At 42.9% G+C, this 25,624-nt stretch overlaps 3 protein-coding genes across 3 annotated transcripts in view; 1 reads left to right on the top strand and 2 right to left on the bottom strand.

Annotated features, from left to right (window-relative positions):
- map7d3 (MAP7 domain containing 3) overlaps positions 1-11,275 on the bottom strand; it is a 36,616-nt gene extending 25,341 nt beyond the window's left edge. The window contains exon 1 of the mRNA XM_080008003.1: positions 11,213-11,275. Within this exon, the coding sequence (XP_079864129.1) occupies positions 11,213-11,258 (46 nt within the window). The 5' untranslated portion in view covers positions 11,259-11,275. The remainder of the gene's footprint in view (positions 1-11,212) is intronic.
- Positions 11,276-13,232: 1,957 nt separating this feature from the next.
- Positions 13,233-16,130, bottom strand: LOC307235963 (uncharacterized protein; the record flags this gene model as incomplete). Its single annotated transcript, XM_080008223.1, has 8 exons — positions 16,035-16,130; positions 15,826-15,939; positions 15,549-15,727; positions 15,312-15,427; positions 14,731-14,887; positions 14,198-14,342; positions 13,656-13,695; positions 13,233-13,504 (listed from the first exon to the last, which is right to left on the bottom strand). The coding sequence occupies exons 1-8, from the start codon at positions 16,065-16,067 to the stop codon at positions 13,233-13,235; spliced, it is 1,056 nt and encodes a 351-aa protein (XP_079864349.1). The 5' UTR covers positions 16,068-16,130.
- A 2,630-nt stretch (positions 16,131-18,760) lies between these two features.
- The window catches only part of adgrg4a (adhesion G protein-coupled receptor G4a), a gene marked incomplete at both ends in the record, with an annotated part of 11,792 nt that continues 4,928 nt past the window's right edge, over positions 18,761-25,624 (top strand). The window contains 10 exons of the mRNA XM_080008222.1: positions 18,761-19,031; positions 20,484-20,488; positions 20,553-20,563; positions 21,088-21,232; positions 22,965-23,035; positions 23,136-23,163; positions 23,520-23,676; positions 24,433-24,562; positions 24,970-25,076; positions 25,537-25,624. The exon at positions 25,537-25,624 is cut by the window's right edge and continues 141 nt beyond it. Of these exons, the coding sequence (XP_079864348.1) occupies positions 18,761-19,031; positions 20,484-20,488; positions 20,553-20,563; positions 21,088-21,232; positions 22,965-23,035; positions 23,136-23,163; positions 23,520-23,676; positions 24,433-24,562; positions 24,970-25,076; positions 25,537-25,624 (1,013 nt within the window). The remainder of the gene's footprint in view (positions 19,032-20,483; positions 20,489-20,552; positions 20,564-21,087; positions 21,233-22,964; positions 23,036-23,135; positions 23,164-23,519; positions 23,677-24,432; positions 24,563-24,969; positions 25,077-25,536) is intronic.

Genomic DNA, 25,624 nt, shown 5'->3' with positions numbered 1-25,624 from the left:
AGATTGCGACACTTTCAAAAGCAAGATAAGATTAAAGGCCCCCTTTCAGTGAATGACAGAGTGTTTAACAACATAAGATAAACACTTTTTTACAGCGAATCCCACAATACTGCAACAAAGAAGACTCATCAATATCGCAGGTTTGCTTTTTATACTGAACTAGGGATGCAAATTAAAAAAAATTATTCCTTGATTGATAGTTGTTAGACTCATCTAATGACGTCACCAGAGGATGGCGCCAAGGTGCATAGAGACCGACCAGACGGCGCAAGGTCGCACACCTCTGAGATTTTGTGACTTGGCGCAAGGGGCGTTTCTCCTCATTTCATGTCAAAATGGAGGAGTTCGGAGCAAGGTCGACTCGCTGAGCTGGCTTGCGAATACAGGAATATTTACGACTCGTCTTTACGCCAGTTGTGGGTTAGTTGTTGAGCAACAATAAACATGGTTTCCTCCTCGGCATCAAGAAGCTCCCGTTTTCTATGCGCAGGCAAGTTTGTCGTTCTTCCGGAAGCCTCCGTCTACTTCTACTACAACTTCCTGCTCCACTGGGTATTTTTTTCTCGACTACCCCGTTATTCTGGTGAGTACTACTACTTCCTGCGCTACTAGATTTTTTTACTACCCCAATCGTTCCGGTGAGGGACTGCAACAGAGAATGTGCCAGCTTTTTAAACGCCCTACACTCTCTGCATGGAAAGAAAACTCCCATTGATACAATTATAACAAGACCGCAGATTGTTCAGTAAATTGTTTGATTTGAAATTTTAAAGATGAAATCCTTATTAGCAATTAATTGACTGATTGAATTAGTCGATTCATGATGAACACCCCTACACAACCAAACAAAGGTGGCATAATACCGCCCCTGTGTGTGATTTTAGATAGCATGCTGGCTTTCCGGACTCAGAGGCGTGTTCACGCGGCGTGATGTCTTAACAACAGCGCCGGCCTCTCGTGTGATGTATAACATACGTGTCGGGCAGCAGACATCAATGATCTGGAGTGATCAATAGCTGAACTTCCTGGTTTCCACTGGCAATAGAAGCCCTTCTATTGTTACCAGTATTAATTATTCATACAAACACCATCCGCGCCACTACGTCCAAATCCTCCATCTGCTTCCTGGCAACAAGCACTAAACAGCCATTAATGAATAGAAGAAGCATCTTTTATATTAGTCCACGGTTTTTACTTAAGTAGGATAAAACGGCCGGCTCCATTGCTGCTTTGCAAAACTGCAGATCGGCAGGCGGCCACAGCTGAATCGGCTCCTTGCCTACATAACATCCAGCTGTAATTCCTATTTTAACTTTGAATGGCATATGCCGTGTACTGTTGCGGGTCATGCTGCCCTCCATTCATGTGACTTCCGGTTTGCCGTCTCCCATGTGAATGTGGCGGGTCGCACACAACGCGTCATCCAAACGTCACACCTCTGTCCCGGCATGCCGGCTGTCCCTTTAACAAAGACAACGTTTCGGCACAGTTTCGGCTCTGCGACTACCTCCGATGCCGGCTCAGCACCAGATCAACAATGCCCCCCATTCCGTACCTTTAACACAGAACAATGAGGCGGAATAGTGGCGCAACATTCCCACCTTGAACAGGCTGTGTAAAAGGGGCTAGATTTCAGTGGGTAAATCTTAACTCCTCTGTGTTTTGCACACCATTTAGATCGTACCCTAAAAAAGGCAGACAAAGCTGGATTTTTCTCTTTTCTTTTGTCTGGTAGCAAAAAGGGGCCACGGGCTCGTGAGGACCACTGGACCACGGATGGAGAATGCAGACATCTCCAAGGTAAAAACAGTCAACAGAGAGCCAACTAGCCACATTACATAGAGGTCCAAATTATAATTTGACTGGACCTTGGCAGCCAATACTACATAGACGTGGTTTGCGGAAGGTAGGATAACCTTCTGGGATTATCCATGTCACGATTCTGATTCAGAACCAAAAATCGATCTAAATGAGTGTTCACACAAGCAGGTTCTCGATTCTCCCCGTTTTTGTGGATAATATTGTCGGCAATGGTCGCCATATTGGGGTAGTCACGGTCCACCGATAAACAAATGCAGTGTGTGCTGGGGCGGTGCAGGTCCCCCTACGGAGTCGACTGCAGCTCGCCGGGCTTTGGACTGATCTGGTTCAGAGTTGGGCGAACTGCGGTTGGCGCCGGAGGGGTCCGCTACGCTGCATCCCTCAACGCACACTGCACCCACCCACCAGCGGTTGCAGCCTTTGATTTGATTTTTTTTTATTGGAATTTACAGTTTGTTTGTGCTATTTAAACACATGTACAACATAGGGACGTTAAAATGTGCCGACTAAATGACCGCCTGTCTCCATGTTCTCCAAGTCAACAGTAAAATCGAAAACCTTCTTTTGTAATGGCCTATTCAAAACGTTCTAAAAACTTTACTATTTTCCAAAATAGCCTATTTAAAACATTAAAAAGAAATTAATTTAAAAACCTAACGGTACCATTTTCCAAAGGGGGGAGGGAGGGAGTGTGCTCCTGCACTGCCACCGCAAAGTACGCTGTAGGAGTTGGTTCTCTCACTTTGCGTGGTTGAAAATAGCAACTTCACATAAGATTCAGAGGGTCGCATTGGCCAGCACGGGCGCATCACCACATCCGCCCGGGCCAGCGGGCATATATTCACTAATTTATATAAATTGAATTTAGAAATAGAAACTTAGTAGGAAGCCACAAATTTTGATAAAACACCTTTTCGTTCAATAGCTTTAATTAATGGCCATAAGCTTAAAATGTTCTGGTTTGCACCTATTTTTTGCAGTCAAGGCAGCTCATAGGATCACTGCAGGACAGAGCAAGCCCTAAACCACCCACAATCTCCCCAGTCTAATAGAGTTCCAAGTAAGTAACTTTCAAATGCATGGTACAAGTTTAAAGATGACCTCTGCCTTTTGTAGTGACATGAACCTCTGCTCTTTATTCTGAGATTGTTAAGAAATAAAAAAATAAATACCGTATTTTCCGGACTATAAGCCGCTACTTTTTTCCTAGGTTTTGAACCATGCGGCTTATACAAAGGTGCGGCTATTCTGTGGATTTTTCTTCCACCGCTAGGGGCGCTCTAACCGGTATTAGAATCAAAAATAAGATGGACGAAAAATCAATGCAAAGAAGAATACGCTACTTTTTCTTTAACAGATAGAACGCGGACGATAAATTACCAACTGGTAATTATTTTCAAATCCTCGCCCCTTCATCATGGAACCCACACGAAGAAGTTCGTATGATGCAAGTTTAAAGTTGAGGCCATCGACATCAGTGTGAATCGGGCATTTAAAGCTGCACTCCGGGTTAAGTGGGAGGCTTGGATGACAAGTGGTGAGAAGTCATTTACAAAAACTGGCCGCATGCGAAAAGCATCTTTTTCTGATGTCTGTCAGTGGACCCTAACAGCGTGGAGTGCTGTGAAAAACCTTCAGAGTCAACTTCACCGGAGGATGACAGTGACACGGAGAGCGAGACTGATGGAGACAGATGTGACGAAGCGCTTCTGAGGCTGTTCAACTCCGACACGAAGAAGACGACTTCATGGGTTTCAGCGAAGATGATTAAAGTGACTTGTGGTTTCAAACACAGGAGAAATGAAGGTAAATAAATGCCGGTTTTTTTCTCTTGGTTCTGTTCCGTTTTAATCAGCAAAGTTGCTCCCGTGTTAAAAGGCACTGTTCGGAAAGAATCTGTTCAGGTACATACATGTACATTTACAGTTGAAAATCGTTCTGTACATGCAGTAAATACCTAATTTTTCAACATAGATATCTGCGGCTTATAGCCCGGTGCGGCTTGTATATCTCTTTTTTTTTTAAATAGAGCGGATGCGGCTTATATACAGGTGCGCTCTATAGTCCGGAAATACGGTAATCTAAGAGTTATGTGTATGACAGCGTGCTTATTTATTTCCAATCTGAAAAATGTACCCTACTGATCTGACAGTAGAAATTTAGTTTGAAATAGTTCACTTTCTTTGCAAAAGAAGTCAAAAACTGAGGGAAACAGCGTTGAGTTTTATGACATTTCTATAAAAACAGTCATAGCAGAAAAAAAATTCTAATTCATTAATAAAAACCACTTAAAAAGGGCCTTAATGCAACCTATGATTGACCACTGGGTGACCCCATTCAGTGGCAGGTAGTAATGTTGCAGAGTGGACCAATCCTATTTTGAGCAAGTGTAAAGAAAGGGGGGGGGGGAAAAGAGGGAAAGGGATGAGAGAGGGTGACCCTGCCCTTCTCTCCACTCCACCCCCTCGTCCTCTGGAGAGACAATAGGCTCTCGTTACATGAGGTGACCTGGACAAATTGAGTGGTAGTCTTTGTTCGCTCAGGCGGCTATGCCTTTGTTTGCTCTGAGATGCTTGCTGTGATACAGAAATATGCATAGACAAGGTTGAATACACTGACAGCTGTATTAATATGGGAAGACATCTGAATTGGGGGAAAAAAAAGTGTTCTGCCGCTTGGAGATTGTAATTCTCAAAAAACAATTATAAAATACTGTATATTTCCCATCAAAAGAATCTCAGCCGGTGCTCTAACAGCATTGAAAACCCATTGACCCATGAGATGTTTATCTACTGGTTCATGTGAGAAGATATATTAAAGAATCAACAACAAAGACTGCAAGAGAAAGAAACAGAGTTGACGAGGTACCGGTATGCACTCACAAAAGTGTAAGTATAGATGAGTCAGAAGATTATAGGTACGTATGTCTCCAGCTAATCCTCAGAGAAGTGTAGTAGGTCACTTTACTTTTACTCTCATGCCATGTCTCAGCAGAAGCCAGCCCCTTGGAGAGTAGGGTCAAACATCCCTGAATTAAGACAAATATAACAGTCCTTTGGACTAGGTTGGATGATTTTGTCTTGCAGGCAGACTTCTCAACAACTATATGATAAATTAGCAATTCCTTGACAGATTGTGGACTTGATTTAGTGGTAATTTGATTATATAATAGGTAGGGACGGGCGATATTGGCAAAATCATTCACAATATTTTTTGATGAATACTTTGATACGGATAATTTGAAAATATTTCGATTGTTGGTGCTTTCATTAGATATTTACACACAAGAAATATCTGAGAAAGTAAATTTGTATATTTTTTTTTGCATATGTGTCATCACGTTCAAACAAAAATCTTTATTTCACCTCAAACAAGGTGCTAAGATGCTAAACTGATGCAAAGCCAGGCACTCTGCCTCTCTGGGCAACTGTTGCCCAGAGATGCAGGGTTTCTGAGACTAGAGATGGGTATCGTTTTTTATTGATATAGATTTTATTGATACCGATACAGCTTATCGATACAGATACTTATCGATACTACCTTTGATACTACTCTCCATAATTTGGTGCAAAAAATTAAGACAGGACATTAAAGGTGTGAAGATTCATCAGTTATTTTATTATTACTGTTATTTTGCAGAAATAACAAGTGAAATTGTTAACTTGCACTGTGTTATTAAGAGAACTCTGTGACACGTTACAAAGGTGCCTGGGTTTAACCAGTTGCGAGTGAAAACGTAGAGCGCCACTCCAATTATTTGACTTATGTTCACATTTTACATTTAGGTAACAAAATCAGGAAACTCAATAAATCTGTTCAGCCTGAACCCTGCACTGTGAACAATACACACAGCACCAAAATTCCAGTGTGTATCGTTTCGATTTTTCCCCACACGCTAAGGTCTTAGCATTTTACCTTTGTAAATGAAAATTATGTACGTGGTTATGTGCATATAGTGCGGGAAAGAGATCCGATCACTCGAGACGCATGTGAAGACCCATTCCAATGCCAGGTGTGAAGAGACTTAAAACTGTCCAATTGTGATCGGATCACCCAAGACGCATGTTAATGCCAGGTGTACACGCTCAGCCTCAGCTCCAACCCTTAGCAGGCCATAAGCTGCAACATATACAGCTTAGTGCTAACATGACTCACACAGTGCCTGACAGTAGACCACTTCACTGTAGAACGGTGAATAAAATAAATATCAAAACACTTTCTCAGTAAACTCCATTCAAGTAGTGATTGGGGTACGTTTATGATCAATAAAGAGTTTCTGTTCGTCTGGATTGGCCGAAGGAGCCAGGTGTTGCTTTCTCTCTTCTTCACATCACTATGGTGATATGGATTGATTAGCACACATTTTCAGATACTGGTTAAAGAAACTCAGAAGAAAAAGACTTGAATCTGACAAGATTTTCTATTAAATCTTGAATGAGGCCAAACCACCAGTGGTGACTGTCCATTTATCAAATATCAGCATTCAATCTGAGCTATTGTTTACCTTAAAGTTACATTTTTGAGTTAGCATCAGATGGGAAAAAAAAAACAATAATCAAAAGATATGAAATAAAAAAGGACCCCTCATCTGGCATTGATTGAGCTGGGTCTTCCCTCCAGACTGTGTGGTTGTTATGGTCTCAGTAAAGCACTCCAGGGCCTCAGGTAGCCTGGCAGGCTACTTTGGGAGGCCATAAAGAGGACCAGATCACACAGCTCTGGTCAAACGCCTACATTAAAGATTATGGGCAGTACAGCGCTGACACACGCACTAGCAGCAGCATAGCTCAGCATGCGTGAAACAAAGCAAAGTGACTGTAGTAGGAATAATATTAATAACTGGGATTTATATAGCACCTTTCAGGAACACAAGGACACATTACAATGGAAAAACAAAAAACAAACAAGGCAGGGTAGAAAAAAAAAAAATGTAGTGGTGTCTGAAAGTGTGACAGAAGTAAAAACAAAAAGTGCACATAAAGGATCTTAAGTACTAATGATGCAGGCCTCCTATGAGCAGGCAAGCGCACAGATATACTCACTAAGTGTTCTATGGGATTACTGGGGGCAGTAGTGTTAAAGTAAGCCGCTCATGTTAAAGTAAGCACCGGCTATTTCCAGAATTATTAAAATGATAACACGTCCAACTCCGGTCTGAGCTTGATTTCCTATGTTTCAATTTTATTTCTGACTCATTTCATTTGATGTTGGCTATGCCAATAAAAATATTTAATATTCAAATTGTCAGTGTTCTTGTGCGTGTGCATCCATCCCTAAATCCTAATTGCCCCTTTGCTTGATTACTGCACAAATAACAACCATTGTCCAAAAGGTTAACCTCAGCGTGAATACAAAATATACAGGGCATGTGTCTGGGGGTGGGAGTAGGTAGATGGACACTAGAAAAGCTACAAGAAATTTCATCCAGAACTTGAGACCAGTCCACCTCCTCCTCTGTTTAATTACAATGGCAGTCCAGAAATATTTGTCATGCTTTTGATTCTGTAGCAGCTGAGGCTACGCTTACAATCGGGATAGCCTTACAGTGTCACTCCCAGTCTGCACATAGCAATTTCATTTTTTGGTGGAATTCCTGGCATCAGTTTATAATTCTTGATCCATTACCTTGGCTGAAGAGTGAGTAAATTAGGTGGTTTGGATTATTTACTGTATAATTATTATTATTATTTACTGTAATACACAGTCTCACTCTCTTCTCCGAGATACCACAGAAAGCCAGGATCCCGGCGTTTTCAAATCACCTTTAGTGGATGGATGTTTTCACAAAGCCACAAAGAGCACAGCGATTAAAAACAGTCACTGGAAAAGTCAGGGGGAAGCAGGATGAAGAGTAGACCCAGATACGGCCCAGTTTTAGACATGAACAAAAAAAGGAAGGCTGCAACCACGCAGAGTATGCAGAAAACTCTCCAACACACTAAAAAAATAAATAAATAAGTCAGCCCAACTGCAGCTTGAGTCAAAACAAACTGGGCATTCAGACCTTCTGATAGAGAAACACAGTAAACATCTGTGTCCCTGACTCAGGAAGAGGCCAGCTAGGGAATGGATGAAGACATTTCAAGACATTCTGTGGCTCCAGCTCCAGCTCATTGAAAACATTTTGCATTATGAATATGTTTGTAAAATTAGGGCCATGTACATGACCGCAAGACTCTTATCCCGACCAATGCTCCCATCACTACGTCCGAGGCATGACATGTGCAGTCTCAACTGTCTGAAACCCCAGCTTGAGCTTAATTCAGGTCAGACATTGTTTAATGGCTTGAATGCATAGAGCAGAGTGGGCTATGCCATATGTCATTAAATAAGCTTAACTGAACTCATGACAATGGTTTCAGAGAACAGTTTACATCCCAGGCAGTATCAAGCTAGAACGTAAATAACCGTGGGCGCTAAACTCTACTACTAATCAGGGCTCCAGACTAACTTTTCCACTGATAGCACTGATGCTACCAACTTTCTCAGTTGGTCGCTCCAGTACATGATTTGGTTGCACCCTTTTTTTGGTACAGCATGGTATTAGTGAATAACCTTGCAGGCTGATAAATGAAACATAGGTAAAAGTAATTTTAAAGGGTGAACATGTTTTTAATGTTGTCGTATCTAGCCTATGTATTGGTTTTACATTTAATTATTTATAAAATAAACCTATTCCAAAAATAACAAAACATGTGAATCTCCTGTATCAACTCAAATGCTGATCATCTTCATCTTGATTTTCATCTTCATTATCATCTGTGCCAGCTCAAAAAGTGCCCAGCTGAGTTGGTCCTTGGTGCTTGCAACATCCTCTCCCTCAACCTTTGTCCATTAATGCCATGGGCACACTACACAACTTTCAAAGTCGTCAGGTCCCTGTACTGTTCCACTACACAACTTTCTGTCTTGTGATCGGGAATCTTGCAGTCTTGTGGTTTGCACACAACATGACTGTTCAGCGTCGGGGGGGGGGGGGGGGTCACACATTGCAAGATCTTTCACTAGGAGGAATCCCAGACGAATCTGTCGGCTCTCCAAATTACGTCCGTCCGTCCGTCCGTCCGTCCACCCCCCCCCCCCCTCCCCCACGAAAACACACGTGAGGATTGACACCGGAAATGAGGTGATAAATAAATAAATAATCCCGTCCCATGCATGTTATCATATTCTTGATCACTGTGTAAAAAAAATATATATATATAAAAAAAAAGAATAAAAGCAGAAATTAAATAAGAAACATGTTAAAAACCCAGAGAACAAAGGTAAAATAGATATGTTGTGCGTTTCTGGCTGCTGCTCTGTGTACGCCCGTCTCCCCATCTCTCATTCTCGACTCCTCCCCTCGTCACCCTGTGTCTGCTCTCATCGGCTGTAGCTCGTTGCGTCACTCCCGACTCGGTCCCGACACGACCAGATATTTAACATGCTTGATATCTGGCTGCTGTCAGCAAGCGCCCAGCAAGCACTCGGATTACGTTGTGAGCAGCTCACACCACGCGCTCGTCGCTCGAGAGCATTAGCAGTTAGTCGTCCCTGACGCTGAGTGTGAACGCGTGGCACATGTAAATAAAATGATTTTTCTTATTCATCGCATTTCAGGCAGTCTTCTGCGATGTGTTTATCATGCATTTTCGTCTTAGAGATGGCTCTGCTGTAAAATGCACAATGTCGATAAGGATAATTAATTCATGAAGGCCACAAACATCTGTGTGGCATATATGGAAAATGCAGTGCTCGCTGAAGACAACTCAACACAAGCTCTCAGCTGAGTACACACACACACACACACACACACACACACACTTTTGAAGCAGAGGCTAGTGGTCGTATATGTACACACATAGCAGATCTCAACCTATTAATCAAAACTATTTTATTAGAATAAAAAATTAATATAATAAAGTAGCCGGCTGGACTTAAATGAGTAGTCGGTCGGCTGTTTGGCCAGCAGCCGGTGCTTATGGAGAGCTGCGCTTGCACAAATGCGACCTCGCACACTTTCAAAATACTGGCGCATATTCAACAATTTTGATCGCAGTCTGGAGCCCTGCTAATGATCCACCGCAAATCTATTCAGAGGATAAATAATATAAAGGATTAGCTAGCTGGAGACTAAGTACTATAGTATGGGTATGAATTGAGATCAATATGAAATAGTGAAGAGACAAAATGCAAAAATATAATAAAGAGTGTAATCCATTAAATATTACAAGCACGGTCATCGGAGGATGCATTTTAAAAGCATTCATAAAAGCTGAATCAACTATGTAACTATGATCATTAGTCTACTGGAGCAGACGTGTTAAGTTAGTTTCATATGTATAAAAGAGCACTTAGGTGACTTTCCTGCTTTGTTTTGCGATAATCACTGCAAGACGGTGAATCGTGGCGGATGGTGCACACAAGTGACTTGATGTTAAGTATTGATAACACTGTACTTGAAAGTTAAATAACAGATTATGACCGATTGGCTGTACATTATCCTTTTATTACACGGCTACTTACTAAAGAGAATAATATATTGAGACGGAATATAATTCATTTGAAAATACGTTATACTTCATTTAAGAGCTTCCGCTGAGAGAAAAATAGTCCACAACAAATGCAGCTGACACTGCCATGACAAAGGGAACTAGTCGTCCTACAAGCAAAAGAAAAACTATACGGTCCTAAAAACTATACTGTCATACATAAGTCACAAGTATATAACTCAATATTCCATCTCAAAGTATTCCTTTATTTAGCAAGCAGCCGGTGTAATATGCAGGATAGTGTGCAGCCAGCCGGTCATTACCCTCTCCAGAGTGACCCTCCGCTTCAGGGTCCCGATCACCGTGTCGGTGGTTATTTTGCGATAACGGAACACTGGCTGTACGTTATCCTCTGCCTAGCAAGCGCATGCAGGCGGAGTGACGCGAGGTAGGCGAAACCAGGCGGATGAGCGGTTCCCCGTGGCAACAAGCCACTATCAGCCGGTGAACGGTTGTTATTCAGAAACAACTGGCCGCCGATTTCCGCTCTGTTGACAAACACAGTTCCGAGTAGTCCGTGGAGCCAGAGGGTGCGATAAGTAAGCATAACGACGCGGTTTTACCAGACTTCCAGCTGGCACCGCAGGGGCTCCTCGCGTCCCGTTTGGTGAGCTAAATACCCCGGTATCAACATTTCAGTTGCGTTCATCCGGCTAACAAAGCTGGCACCCAAGCCCTCCCATTGTCAGCGGGTAGCCGGTCGGCGAGCTAGCCAAACGAGCTAACCGCGCAAAAAGAACCACCCCGGTAATAACCAACCGGGGGGCGGCGGGTCCCGCGGCGCGACATCGTCGAAGTTTGCTTTACTTCAACAACCGGCGCATAAACCGTTGGGGGTCGCCGACGTATTCCCTTACCCATTTGAGCTCGCAGCCCTTTGAGAGACGTCGCGCCCTCCGCCATTTCTCTCAACTTTTCCTTCGCTACGGTTTTTTTTTTTTTTTTCTAAAGCCGGGGCGCGTGCACGCGGCAGCCGGCGGGGCGCGGGCGCGGGCACGCGACGGCAGGGCGCGGGCGCGCGGGGTCCCGGAGGGGGGGGGGGGGGGGGGGGTGGGGGGGTGGCGGGATGCTGCGTTCAGACGGCACCCGGAGCTCGGCAATTCCAGGCTCTCGGTCCCGCCGCCACCGGGGGCTGAACGCTGTTCCGTTGCTTCTGGCCGGGGCACGTGGATGCCCGCAGTCTGTCGACAAAGCATTGAAGCTACCGCAATAGTTTAGATCGAAGTTGAACGTGTAATTTTTATTTTATTATTATTATTATTATTTATTTATTTATTTATTTTTAAATTAAAAAAATATATATATATTAAAAAAATGCAAAGGTCACTTCGATCACCGTGGACGGTTTGTGCCGCCGGGCCATGTTTGTCGCCGTGCCCTCGGCCCCGTCACCTCGGCTAAACTCGCGCCCGGGCGTCCCGTCCTGAAAGGTCCGACTTTGTAATTCCGAGTTAGACGGCGGTTCCCTCCGCGCCTCTCTCCGAGGAGGGGGTCGGATTCCAGAGTTCCCCGCTCCAACGCGACGCAGCATGACAACGCGGGCGGGGAGCGCCCCCTGGCGGGCGGCCGGCTGCGGCGCCGCAGCCTGGGGGAGCGCAGCTCCAGAGGAAAAACTTTGACGAACTTCAGCACCGTTGGAAAAAAAAAAAAAAAAAGAAAAGAAAAGTGCTCGTAGGTACAGAAAGGGACAAGTGAGCACGTTTTGTGTCTCGATGTTTCAATTGTAAAACACTCTGAAAGCTAAAAAAAAAAAAAAAAAAAAAAAAAGAAGCTCACCCTAGTGTAAATTATCTAACTATATATATATTTGTTTGTTTGTTTGTTTGTTTGTTTGTCTGTTTATGTATTCATTTATTTATTTGGTGTTTTAGAAAGCTGCGAGCTGTCCCTTGACATTTTGACAAGAAGGCAAAAATGTACACTTCATCATACAAACCAAGAAATACAACCCCTAATACATACTTCAGTCTCTTGTCAAAAAAAAGGGTGGTGGGGTGATAGAAAGGGGTCGTTAGCGTATCGGAAGACAAAGAAAAAATGAACCCAACGCAAAAAAAAAAAAAATCCCGTTTTCCCCTCGCGTGCAAACGCACCCCCCAACATACATTTTGACTCCGACTCGGGAAAAGGGGATCCTACCTGGTTGAAGGAGCTGGAGAATCTGCGGATCGATCAAGCAAAAATGATCAAATTGTGAGCTTAGACCAACTAGGAAGCAGCACTTTTTCTCAGAGCTCTATGCTCTCCCTCGTCATGAACACTGCGTCCACTGTTCAAGTTCGTCTCACATGCTTTAGCCAGAGGGCCTCTCATCTATTTTACATGGTAAACAACAGGAAGAAACATCACACGTAGGGTTCGGTTGCACTGGCCTGAATTATACAAAACCGTATCTTATTTAACACTTCATGTGCATATAATGCAAGTCTTAATGGTAAAAAAAAAAAAAACAACCCGGCCTGAACATGTCTCCGAGAGATCACCCTTTTTCACGAATGCAGTGTGGTCCTTCTCGGAACAGTAACCGGTTTTGTATCGGGAAATACGGATCAAAATTGAACTAGTTTTATTCAGGTCACACAGTGTTCACCCACTAGTCCCTTTACACAAACAAATGATTATGATATAAGGTGAAATCAGGTGGAGAAAGTGTTGAGTTACGTGGATAGATGACCCGGTATTTACAGATCAGACATTAATCCAGGTGAAAAAATACGACGTAATAACGCGGCATTCAAACTGCCGTTCCCCACACCAAACATTAGCGGTAGTAACCCTCCGTATACTGTACGTGCGAGCATGCAAAGGAGGCCATGGAAGCCATCGGGGTTGCAGTTAAATGGAGATGAGCATACATCCCCTTGCTTCGAAAGTCCCTCACTCATTCACCACGGCCTGGTGTATCCGAGCAACAATTCCAGGACTCGGTAGGAGTGCCGCCGCTTGGGCCAGCTGGGGAAGGAGGAGATAGGTGGAGGTTCGCAGGTACTGGAAGAGGTCCGGGAAGCCACGGAGATGGGTAAGGATCTGCGGGGGGACACCCAAGGAGCGTGCCAGTCTCCTCAGCGTGCCGCCCCGGTGGCTGGCGGGGCCCATCAGCAGGGACAGGTCGTGCACCGTGTCATAGTCGAGCGCTTCGAGGCCTTGTCCTAAAGCGGGGGGATCCATGGGAAGCGTCAGACGGGACAGGCCGTCGTGCGTGTGTTTGAGAAACGTGGACAATTTGAAGTCGCGTGTGTGATGCAGTCGTGGGATTTTGCCCGTAGGCCACGCCAAGCTTTCACAGGAAGGAAAACGTACCTTTGGCCGCGTCCCAAATTTTCTGCAGGTTCTCCTCCATCTAATATTTACATCAGAAATAAAATATGCAACATTTTCACATCACGCTAAATCAAAATCATGTAATAAACACAATCAGAATGCATGTCTTTGTATATCTGTGTCAAGTTTCATGAGTGAAATATTCTAGCATGGGTTCAAGATAAAGAAAAAGATAAAGATAAAGATAAAGATAAAGATAAAGATACTTTATTAATCGCCAAAGGGAAATTCCAATGTCACAGCAGCAATGGCATACATGACAAAACACACATCATTTACAAGAACACACGTTGTTTTTGAATCAATTACTCTATATATATATACACACATATATATACACTGTATACAGTATATACTATGTGTGCTACATGTACACGTAAAGACATTTAAACAAATTCATTTTAATTTGGAGATCGTCACAGACTTTAGACAAAGAAGTTTACGACAGTACAGTTAGAGACTGTACAGTTATCACAGTACAGTCTCTATCCTATACAATGCAACATACAGGAGCACAATACCTCCTTTGTGTAGTGGCTGTCGACCCCCAGCTCCTCACCAACAACAGCCTCTGCATTCTCACTTGAAGGTTGGATATTGGTGGTGACGTTAATGACAATAGAAGCAGATTGCAGCTCATTCTCCTGGCTGGGTGAGCTGAGGCCTCTGGGACACAAGGTTACAACAGGCAATTAAAATAGTTTTAGTGACAAATGTTATCAATGAATTCATATATTTGGCATTCAGCATTGTGTAAAATAATGTTATGTATACATAACGGGGGAGCAGTGGGTCAGGAGGTACAGCGGGTTGTCTAGAAATCGGAAGATTGCTGGTTCGATCCCTGGCTCCTCCTGGTAGCGTGCTGATGAGCAAGACACCCCCTAACTTCTCCCCGGGCGCCGCTACATGGCAGCCCACTGCTCCTAGATATGTCACTTACTCGGATGGTGAAATGCACTTGTAGTCTGTGCAATGACAATTAGTTGAGTCTAATATTGAATTACTGTCGTTTATGTGTTTAGATGTTCACAAACCGCTCTTTGCAAGTCACCTGGGAGTCTCTTCAGCAGCAGCGGTTGATTGTGTTTGGGCCTCTGGCGGTCTTGTTGACGCTTCTTTGGGTCTGAAGAGGTGAGAGAGTGGAGGACCTGCCTGGTCGGCCCCAGAGAAAAGCCCTCGTGGGCCAGGGGAGTACCCAGGCGTCTGCTCTGAACACACAATGATCCTATTTGATTAAACAAGAAAAATATGCAAAAATAAATAACGCAAGTGTCTGTCGGGGGAATTCGCAGCTCACTTAATCGCTCAAGGGCCATCAGGAACGTCCAGAACATCAGGATAATGAAAAGGGTTGAAGCCGCTGTCATTGAGCCAATCAGAAGCATTGAAAAAGTTCTTGAGTGTGACTCTTGATGGGAGAAAAAACAAAAAACAGTTTTTTATTTAAATTAAGATTTGACTTTTGACTTTCACTTTGATCATATATTTACTTACTCTTCAGAGTAGGTTCATTGACGTAAGCCGTAGACGTGGTAACCACAATCTCTGTTCAACAAAGTTGTCGTGAGTTATAACTTTTCATGACGAGATTTATGAAGATGAAAACTACCTGTTCCGATCTCTAGGTGTTACCTGCTCTGGAGGCTTGAGGTTTCAAACGTAAACACTTTTTATGGACTTTGCCCATGTTGTAACAGGGCACACAGGAAGGCTCTATTTCCCCAGCCGTCCCCCTGAGCTCATAGTATCTGCACAGAAAGCTTGTTTAGGCTCCGGCGCGTAATGACACATAAGGACAAAAGCTTTTGACACACATGCACGGCCGAATACACACGCATACATTAGGGCGGGATCGTGAACTCTACCTACCCTTGGAGGCAGGGTCCACACAGGGTATCCTCGCTTTCGGTGCATCCTGCCCCCTGCAGGCGGTTCAGCAGATTGCACCGGGTACAACGCTTGCAGGGGGCGACGCCGGTTTCGTCACTGAACCTTCCCTCTCCACACGCAACACAGAGCCCCTCACCACCGTCCCCAAAGCCACAGTCCTGAGACACGAAATGTATGGGCAATGCATAAATAAACAGAAAGCGGAAAGAAAAAAGGGGAGAGGAAAGCAGAGTGACAACACTGTGCCGGGCTTTACCTCAGACAGCTGTTCTCCCGGACCACACGCCGGGCACTCCACGCAGGAACCGTTACGGTGTAAAAACTGTATTTGACCGCAGCTGGGATCCGACAGCACCACTTCACACCACACCTACGGAATGCATACATTGTGTAGGAGGAGGTTCACGGCAGGCAAACTCTCTGAATACTGCAAGGGAGGACACGTGAGACCAAGTGGAGACCTACCACGAGCAGAGCGGCACAGAGGCAACAGTCCATGGGGAACACCTCCCAGGTTGGACCTTTGTGGTTATTGAAATACGCTCAACAAACAACATTTCAGGGCATATCCAACAAAAGCCTTTGGAAAGCAGATATTTGGAGAGGAGGAAAAATATTTTTTGTAAACAAGAACCTTGAGTGCCCATCCACAGCTTTAACGGAGTAATCCAGTATCCCTCCAGTTTTATACAAAACAACTATAACATTTATTTAAAACAGGAAATAATATTGCCATGTTTTTTTGCTTACCTGGAATGTTTTAACGCATCCTTCCAAAACAGTGAGGTGTTTATAGTCGCCCACATAAATTTACTTTGAACTTAAAGAGTCTGGCTCCAGTAGAGAGGGTTTGACTCTCAAGTCCCTTTCTGCCCTAACAAAAGTAAAGGGGGTGGAGGGGACTCACTGGGAATCCCCTTCACCCTCCACATCACCTCCCTCTGTCACACAGGGAAGGCTTCTCCGCTTCGGGTTAGTGCACGTCACACCTGGCCTTCTCAGATTCCTCCTGGACAACCCCCACGCTTTGGCTTTCCCTGCATGAGAGGGAGGAGGGAAGGGCAGAGAAATTGATCCTATGAATGAGCTCCTTGTAAATGCCGATTTCAAACAGCAAGTCTTGTGCCTGGTGCGTGTGTGCGTGTGTAAGTGTTTGTGTGTACTAGTGTGCGGCGTATGTCTGTGTCTGTGTGCGTGTTTACTAGTGTGTAGCCGTGCAAAAGGGTCATCAAAAGGTCAAAAAGTATGCAAATGGCTCTGCAAAACTGCATATGACCAGTGAGGTATTACATAGCAACGAAATAAAGGAGAAGGAACATTTAAAGGAAAACTTCTCAACCTTTTTTCTCAACCATATTTCTAGTTATTAGGTGTAGTGTTGGTATTTCTATAACAGCCATGGTGTCTGCAATTTATAGAACCAGCAACCTCACTTACTAGCGACCACCACTGACTTTTCCAGATGTCAGTGGTTAAAAAAAACCCCCAAAACTACAGCCATAAAAACTACAGGAAGCCTGGAAGGGGCGCCTGACCTAAAAAACACAACTCCCGTATTATTTTACTTCTCAGATTTGCTATAATGTTCGTAAGCCAGTTCGGACACAGAGATGGCCAACACATTTATCAGCAGACACACACACTTACAAGTTGTTGTTTTTTACCCCCACGGCACTCTCTTCATGAAGTGTACTGTTTTCATTAATAATTAAATACATCTGAATGATGTGTGAAAGTGAATTGTGGAAACTTTTTATTTTCTCATTTGCACAAAAAAGCTATTGTGGGCATGTGCACTACAAATTCAAATACTATGCGAGGCACAATTTCAAATTCCATCCTCGGTTACAATATAGTTTGGCAAAAGGGCATCAACGATTAAATTCAAACACGGGGCCCGGACAGTTCCGTCTTTATAGAGGTGCATCCCTGTTGAGGCAAATGAGGATGTGACAGGAACCCAGAAGGCCAACTGTTCTCCTTTTTAAGGCATCTTCCCCTTTTTCAATCCAATGTCAAACGCAAACTCAAATTCAAACTCACTGAGCCAACAGGACAGTCACACTAAATCAGGATGTCTCCTTGACGTCACCAGATTCACAAGTTGCGTTCAGGTGTTGACTTCATAAAAGAAAGTGTTATATTGCTGAAGGCATAGTTTACATCCTATGGGCTTGGCATGTTTATGACCAGTGATTAATGAGTAACCCATAAGGGTACAAAAGGGACAGGGGCGTGATAGTCCGCTTCTCAAGAGAAATGGTGACTTTGGACGCCAGACTAATGGTTTAGTGAATTTACAGATTGTTATTATTCTTTTGCCGGATTTCTTTTTTCTTAGATCTCAATTTCAGATTTGATCAAATCAGGGCGAATGACACCGGTAAGTCTCAGATTATTTTTTCCAACCAGAGAAATGCACACTGTATTATTGAGTGACTTCTGCTATTTTCATTGTTCCCTTTATGTGGATTTATGTTGACGATTATTTTTTTACTCGTCAGACTTACCATGGAGTCGTTCAGCAACCCGTCCGTCGTAATTATCTGCCTGTGCATGCAGTTTTCCATCTGTTTCCATGGTTCAAGTATGATTATGACATCAATGAAATTGAATACTTTAGAGCTACATCACCTCCAAGAGGACAGCCATTCATAATAATAAAAAAAGAAAAAGATAAAAAAGAAATCACCATTCATGTATCAATAAGATGAACAATAGGGATGGGGATGAACAAGTGGGTTTGAAACGTCTCAGCTTTTCCGAGGATTCATTATTTACACTTTAAAATCACATGAAAATGTCTTTTTTTTTTTACAGTTGCCGAATCTTCCAGCTTGTGGGGTAAGAAGGTCATATTCCGAGGCCAGCAGTGTGTGTGGCGCCTCGAACCAAGCGTCGCGGTCCCGGCACTTCAGGATCTGAGCGTGTGTGTACTTTTGCGTCTCTATTCAACGGCAGAGTGGACGGGCTTTGCCTACAAAGCTCCGGGACAAAGTCACATTGAGCTTGGCCTCGAAGGCAGCAGTAAAACCATCCGGGCATTGCTGTTTGGAAAGGAATTTTCTTTGGAGAAAGAACTGTCACTGCAGCAATGGCACGCTGTCTGCTTCACCTGGTCCGGCTCAGCTCGAATGCTCCGGCTTTACATCGACGGAGCCCGACACCTTGAAGTCCCCGTGAATTCAACAATGTCACAGAAACTGGCCCCAAACGGCACCCTGACTTTGGGCATGTCTCATTATACGGATGTGAATGGGGGAATAATTCTTGAGACCGGGAAGACCCTCCTGGGGGAGATTGGCATGTTCAGGATGTGGGCCAGAGAGTGGAGTGCAGAGGTGCTGGGCAGAGAGGGCTGTGCAGACGGCGATGTGGTGAGCTGGGACCTCCGGCACTGGAACTACCCAGAGGCGTCGTCCCTGACCTGCCCTCTCCAGCCAGACAGCCTCCTCCGCTGTGGTGAATGGCTCTATTTTTGGTCGTCCTCTAGATATCAGCTGGCTCTGTGAAATACCAAACAACTTCTGCATTTAGCAGTATTTGTGTATCCGTACACAACTGTAGGGTGAGATAGATATAGAATGTATCAAGAAATATAGCCGTTCAGTAGTTGTTGTTCAGTAAAGACAGACCATGCAAGTACAGCAAGGCAGCATCCTGACACTTCAACCATCAAATAGGTCTAATAACAGTAGTTATTATTATTTGTTTATTATTGTCATTTCAAGTGCTAAAAAGCTTTTGGGGGTCGATATATCATGACCATTGACATATCATCACTTGTTTTGGCATTAGAAATATACTATATAACATACTCTGATCTGTCATAAAGAAGTAACTCAAGACGCTTTATCTTTATCCTCTGCCATTTACCGTTTGACTTTTGGTGTCGTCATTTTGTGTTGGGGATGTTCTCAAATGTAATTCCCTGTTCAGCCTGGTATGGAACTGATATCAGACATCCCTATCTCATGCCCTGTGTCCAAAATGGCATACTCACAGACTATTCTTTACGATAATTTGGTATGTGAACAATTTTAGCCTGTCCAAAACATCGTATGCATATGTGAAAGGTATCAGGAAGTACAGTACAGTACAACCGGTGAAATATCGTAGTATACAATAGTATACAGTATACAAGCGCTGCACGGAAAGCCCATCCCACAATGCATTTCGAGGTCAACAAGCCGGTAAAGCTTCTACCTAGTGACATACAATACAGTACAAACATGTAGTAGGTAGTACGCCATTCGGGACGCAGGGATCATTTTGCTATGTTAGCAATTTATATTGACATCCTCTAATATTTTACCTAAATGTTTAATTTTCTTTTTTTTTCTCTCAGTGTGGTCGACCTACAAAATTGAAATGCGGACATTTATAACGTGCTCTAACAAAACAGAGGAAAATATCAATCTGGAGAAAATTACAGGCGACTGGGTATGGAAGATATGATAAAAAAACAACCTGTCATTTAGAGACCATTACTGTAAAATAGAAAACCAAGTACAATTCATACAAAAAAAAAACATGTGAAAATATTTGCTTTGGATTTGTTTTGTAATTTTTGTGTTTTCTATTTATCTATTTATCAGATGGAGAGCATTTTCCCAAGGAATATCTCTGTACAGAGCATCTCTGTCTCATCTCTGAGGTATAGATTGCTTTACTATATAAGAGTAAAGAAATCTGGTTGAATAATAATTAAACTATTAATGATAGTGAATAGCATAATAGATACATAATAATAATAATAATAATAATAATAATAATAATAATAATAATAATGATGATGATGATGATGATGATGATGATGATGATGATAATAATAATGATGATTATAATACCATAATATCAACTTTGCATTATAAGAAACTAATTCCTGTGTCGTGCTCCTCCTTGTCTACACAGTACAGGTAAATGGTGATGATGAAATATGTTCCTGTTTCTAATCTCTGTTGTTTGTGTTCCCATATACAGCCAGAGCTGCCGTGAGGGTAATAATCTGGCCGCTCTGCACATAGAGCAGCCTCAGGTACAGTTTTATTAAGAAGCTCGGTGTAATTTTCCACAGAAACAACCAGCAATATCCTCCAAGACACGCTGGAGGCTGATAGGAGAACTAGCAAGGGCCTCCAACCACTAGGAGTTGTCCATTGACGTATTTAGGCATCAAATTCAATAGCAGTGTTCAGTAACAGTTTTACAAACCGTGATATGTAAAATTAGAAAAAAAAGAATGAAACACTAAGGATACATATATAACTCTTTGACAAAGGCCTCCATTGTTTTTCCCCAGGAATCAAGACGACTTACAAATTCAACGTATGATGGATGGTAAGATCAAATTAGAATGAATAGATAATGTGTAATCAAAAGAATACCTATGGGTTATACCACGCCCCATAGAGATGGATTCCAAATAGCTCTCCCTGATCATCCAACCCGGACAAAAGTTATACTGTAGTTTGTGAATTTAACTCACACACTCATTAGAACCACGCCCTGTCTTTAGTTTCGACTGTGAGGTCCATGTGAGTGTGAGTCCGGAGGAGGATGTAGAGCTGGTCCAGGCTTACATCACGCAGCGTCTGAGTTCAAAGTTCTCCTCCGGCTCCGTCACGCTGACGGCAGACAATAATAGTCTCAGCATACAACCTGTGGGTGGGTATAACTGTGCGCCTAACGTTCATACAAAACACACACACACACACACACACACACACACACACACACACACACACACACACACACACACACACACACACACACACACACACTCTGAAAATCCTGAATTGAGATTTTAAGATTGAGATTGCTGATCAAATTTTCTCCCTTTCCCACAGTGAAAAAAATACCGCCACCCAGCATCGGCACGGGCATACCCATTCCAGGTTAGCATCACCAAATGAAACTGAAATGATTAATGACTAACGTCAAAATAGTTCTTCAAGTGTTCCAGAATCTCAAAAAGTAGAATTGAAATACACAATGAAATTATGTATTTATCCTTTTCTAGGTTTGTTTTTTGCAGAAAGATCCGTTTGGTTTTCTAGTTATCTGTATAATTTAACCCAGAGACACAAATCCAACTTACATACTTAATTATAGGAATAACATAACAACATAAGAAATCTTTTAGAGCTTGTTTTACTCCCTAGACAACTAATCAATAAAATATCAACCATGACAAGCTGTAGGAGCAAGGATAAATCATTTGAGCTGTTTTTCCTCTGATTGTTTTTGTCGCTCCACTTTTTGCTGAGTAAGGGGTGCTAAAAAGTAATTTCAACCACGTTATAGTCCCCAAATATATAGAGAACAACTTGTACTTGTAGAACCAACCAACATAATCTCAATTCTTACCACTTTTCCCATTATATAAAAAAATGCAATCAATCAATCAACCAACCAATCAATCAAACAATCAATCAATCAATCAACCAACCAATCAATAACCAATACCTTAAACACCCAATCAATCAATCTACCAAGAAATCAATCAATCAATCAATTAATCAATCAATCAATCAATCAATCAATCAAGTTTATCCGCAGAGAGGCAGTGAGAGTGTTGCTCTCTGTTTCACTTAATTAAACATGAACATAGTTTCGTGGTAATATTCATATTTGTTTGTTTGTAAGTATTTCATTTAACCATATTAACACATAAAGAAGTCCATACAAATAAGCTTGACTTGACTTGAGAGAAAAAAATTCAATATACCCACCAGCTCCTGCTGTATTCTATAATAATAATAATAATAATAATAATAATGATAATGATAATAATGATGATGATAATCTATAATGCTATATATATATGTATATATCTAAAATATATCTATACAGTATACTGAATATCATACACATTATAATTTACTGTGTATATATATATATATATATATATATATATATATTAGTGAACGGTTTGATTTAACCCACAGATTCAGATCCAACTCACAGCTTGCCATCCAGTCCCACTAACATGCCAACAACCAGAGCTCCGGTAGATTCCAATCACACTGCTGGTCAGTTGACAGACCACAGAATTCAATTTCAATGCGAATGTTCTTGATCTTTACATAAAATGACTAATTTCATCAAGGCTTTTTTAATAAATCATGTCAGAGCACTATGGCATCCAGCCTCCTTAAACCACCCCCCCCCCCCCCCGCCCCCATTTCCCCCCACTTTGTTTTCCCAGTAGACTCACCTGATACGTTTTTCAGAGTAAATCTGACCTCGAGATTGAGCGGCACGTATACAAATCCAACTTATATCATTGAGAGATGGGTGAGTGAGTCAAAAAACAGCCGCAGTTCCACAGGAAAGTACCACATCTTCCCCCGTTAACTATTTACGCTGGCTCCGTTTCGTTTGGGGCGGCAGCTGAACGAAACGCTGGAGTTTGACCGCACCCTTGATCTGCTGAACCTCAGGATGACGGAGAAGCAAAGCAGGTTCGTCCCAAAGATCAACGCCCGATGCCTACCACTCAGTGGTTATCAGAGAGCGAAAAACTCCACGTGCCTCTTTCTGATCTGTCACCCTTCCCAACAGGACCCTGGAGCAGTATAACAGGCAGGCGGTGAGTGTTCACTGCAGTGGAATCTATCAACAGATTGAATTAAAAACTGGCTGCCCTCGCAACTATGAACTCTGACAACCTTTCCAAAAATCGTCGTCATTTTTGTATAACCTATTATTTCATTAAAAAAAAAAAAAGTCAAACACACAGCAATACAAATGTTTTCCCCTTCTTTCAGATCTACGGTGTCCAAAACCAAGAGTAGGTAACGGTAAAGTTGTCATGCGGAAGATCATCCGCGGCATCAAACGCCATCCATACATTTACGACTTGTCAATTTTCACGCTGAGTAACGATCCGATACGATCACGATAACTTGAACAGAAACTTGAACCGCTTTCATGCCGCTAACGCAGGATGTCACCCACAGGTATGAATGCACCTTCCATATTCGGGGAAACAGCTCCTGGAGCGTCGAGCGACTTCAAAACCTGATATCTGACTCGCTGAAGAAGGACTTCAGAAATGACACCCTGGTCATCCAAGTCGTACAGCCAGGGATCACGCACATTTGTACGGCACACTTCCAAACTCTGTTGAAGGAATACGCTTAATTATGTGTGTTGTTGTAATTGCTCGGCGTTTCTTTATTTTTTTTATTTTTTTTTCAAATCTCTGCGTCTCTCAGGCTAAAAGTGTCTGAAACTACCAACATGGTCGAGGTCTTGTTAGAACCGGGACGCTTCAGACGTCGTAGTTCGAGTCTGATCCATACAATCGCCATTTGGAGCAGAATTTAGGGAAAAACTGTCTGAATTTTATTCGTTTCAGGAGCCTGTCGCTTTAGGACATCATCATCCGAAGTTATATAAGTCCAAGCTTTGTCTCTCGGGAGTCGTTCCCTTCCAGCCACTTGCAAGTACGACATACAGACGGACCGCTCGAGCCGGGGCTGCGTTTGAAGGAAAACTGTGGCTCTTGCCGCGTTTTTACGAAACCCCGGAAAACTATAATCGTTCAAAGAATCGTATAATCGTTTCCGCACCGCAGGAAGCTCTAAGAACCTTTGGAGGAACCGACCTTTTCCTTTTGTGTCCGCACTGCGTCAGCCGGGGAACGATCTTCATTCTTAAACCACCAAGTTCTTCAGGGATATTTAAACTGAACGCCAGAAGAGCAAGAGCAGAGTTGCGCAAAGCGCCCGGAAAACTGTAATACTAAACGACTAAACTGGGCCCCCATGTATTGCTGCCCGCAGCTATATTTGTTATTGCTAGTTAGTAAAAAAGACTCCTAAATGTTTGATCCGTCTTTTTTTCCCCCCCTCAGTGCCAAATAACTGTCCGGAGGAAATAGTGGAATCCATCTACGGAGCGTATGTCTGGCCTGAAACGTTTCCTCAGAAGGCTCAAGTGATGAGATGCTCTCAGCCATGTGGACAGAACGCATACAGGTTTTGGTGAGAAAAACTACTCACACCTAGTGAAGTCGGCGATATTGCAAGAGGGGAAATATTGAAATGAAACAGGGACATTTTTTAAAGCCAGGAACATTCCCGAATGAATACAATCCCCTCCCAGCTTGGTCACCTCCAGCCGACAAAAAATAAATCAATTTCCTCGATGTGAATTATTATTTAAACAAAAGGCTCCAATCTGCCATAAATCACTCCCCCGACAGCTTCGATATTAATATCGCTCACCGCATAACGACTGAGAAATAAGGGTTATGATTATTATTTTTTTTTTACGACGGGATGGAAATGCACCGCGCAGATGTTTATTAAGGCTCAAATGCAATCGTCCGCGGTAAATGATGAACAAACAAAGCTCGTTTTAATTTCCTCCCCCCTGGATTTGAGTCCAGTAAGTTGGAGATTGGGAACGACACGTCCAGTTGGGCTCATCCAGATATGACCGCCTGCCAGCCTCTCATCACCATCTCAGACCTGGACCAGCTGAACGTCACGGCTGGTGAGACTCTCCCGGTGCCGGTAAACCACACGCCGGCTGTGTGATTTTGTCATGAATCCACAGAGCATTGAAAATCAACAAACGTTTTTTCCAACCGTGCTTTTATTTTGGAAAGAGAAACGAAGTATCTTTTCAAGTTCAAGTTCAAGTTCAAGTTCAAGAGATTATTTGTCACATACATATACATACGGTCATACATATATGCAGTGAAATGTCATGACACCCGGTGATTACGCACAATACGCTCTATAAGCTGTAAAAATACTAAAAATACCAGAATGTGCACATTCTGGTATTTTTAGTATATTAAATATCATAATAATAATCTACGACTCAGTTACAAAATATTTATAATTATTATAATTACCACTTGGTTCACGCAATCATTTCGGTATGAAGTGTTACCTGACTTTACCTTTGGCCTCAAGAAAACAAATTCCCTCTCTCTTTTCTTTCCCAGGCAACGCGCCCGACGTCGTGGACATGATTCAGGACCTGATAAACGTTGAGTTTGCGAACGCCGACGCCGGCGAGGGCGATCTGCCGGC

The sequence above is a fragment of the Zeus faber genome (genome assembly GCF_960531495.2).
Source record: "Zeus faber genome assembly, chromosome: 10".
Classification (NCBI taxonomy): Eukaryota; Metazoa; Chordata; class Actinopteri; order Zeiformes; family Zeidae; genus Zeus; species Zeus faber.
This window is presented reverse-complemented; position numbering and strand designations above follow the sequence as displayed.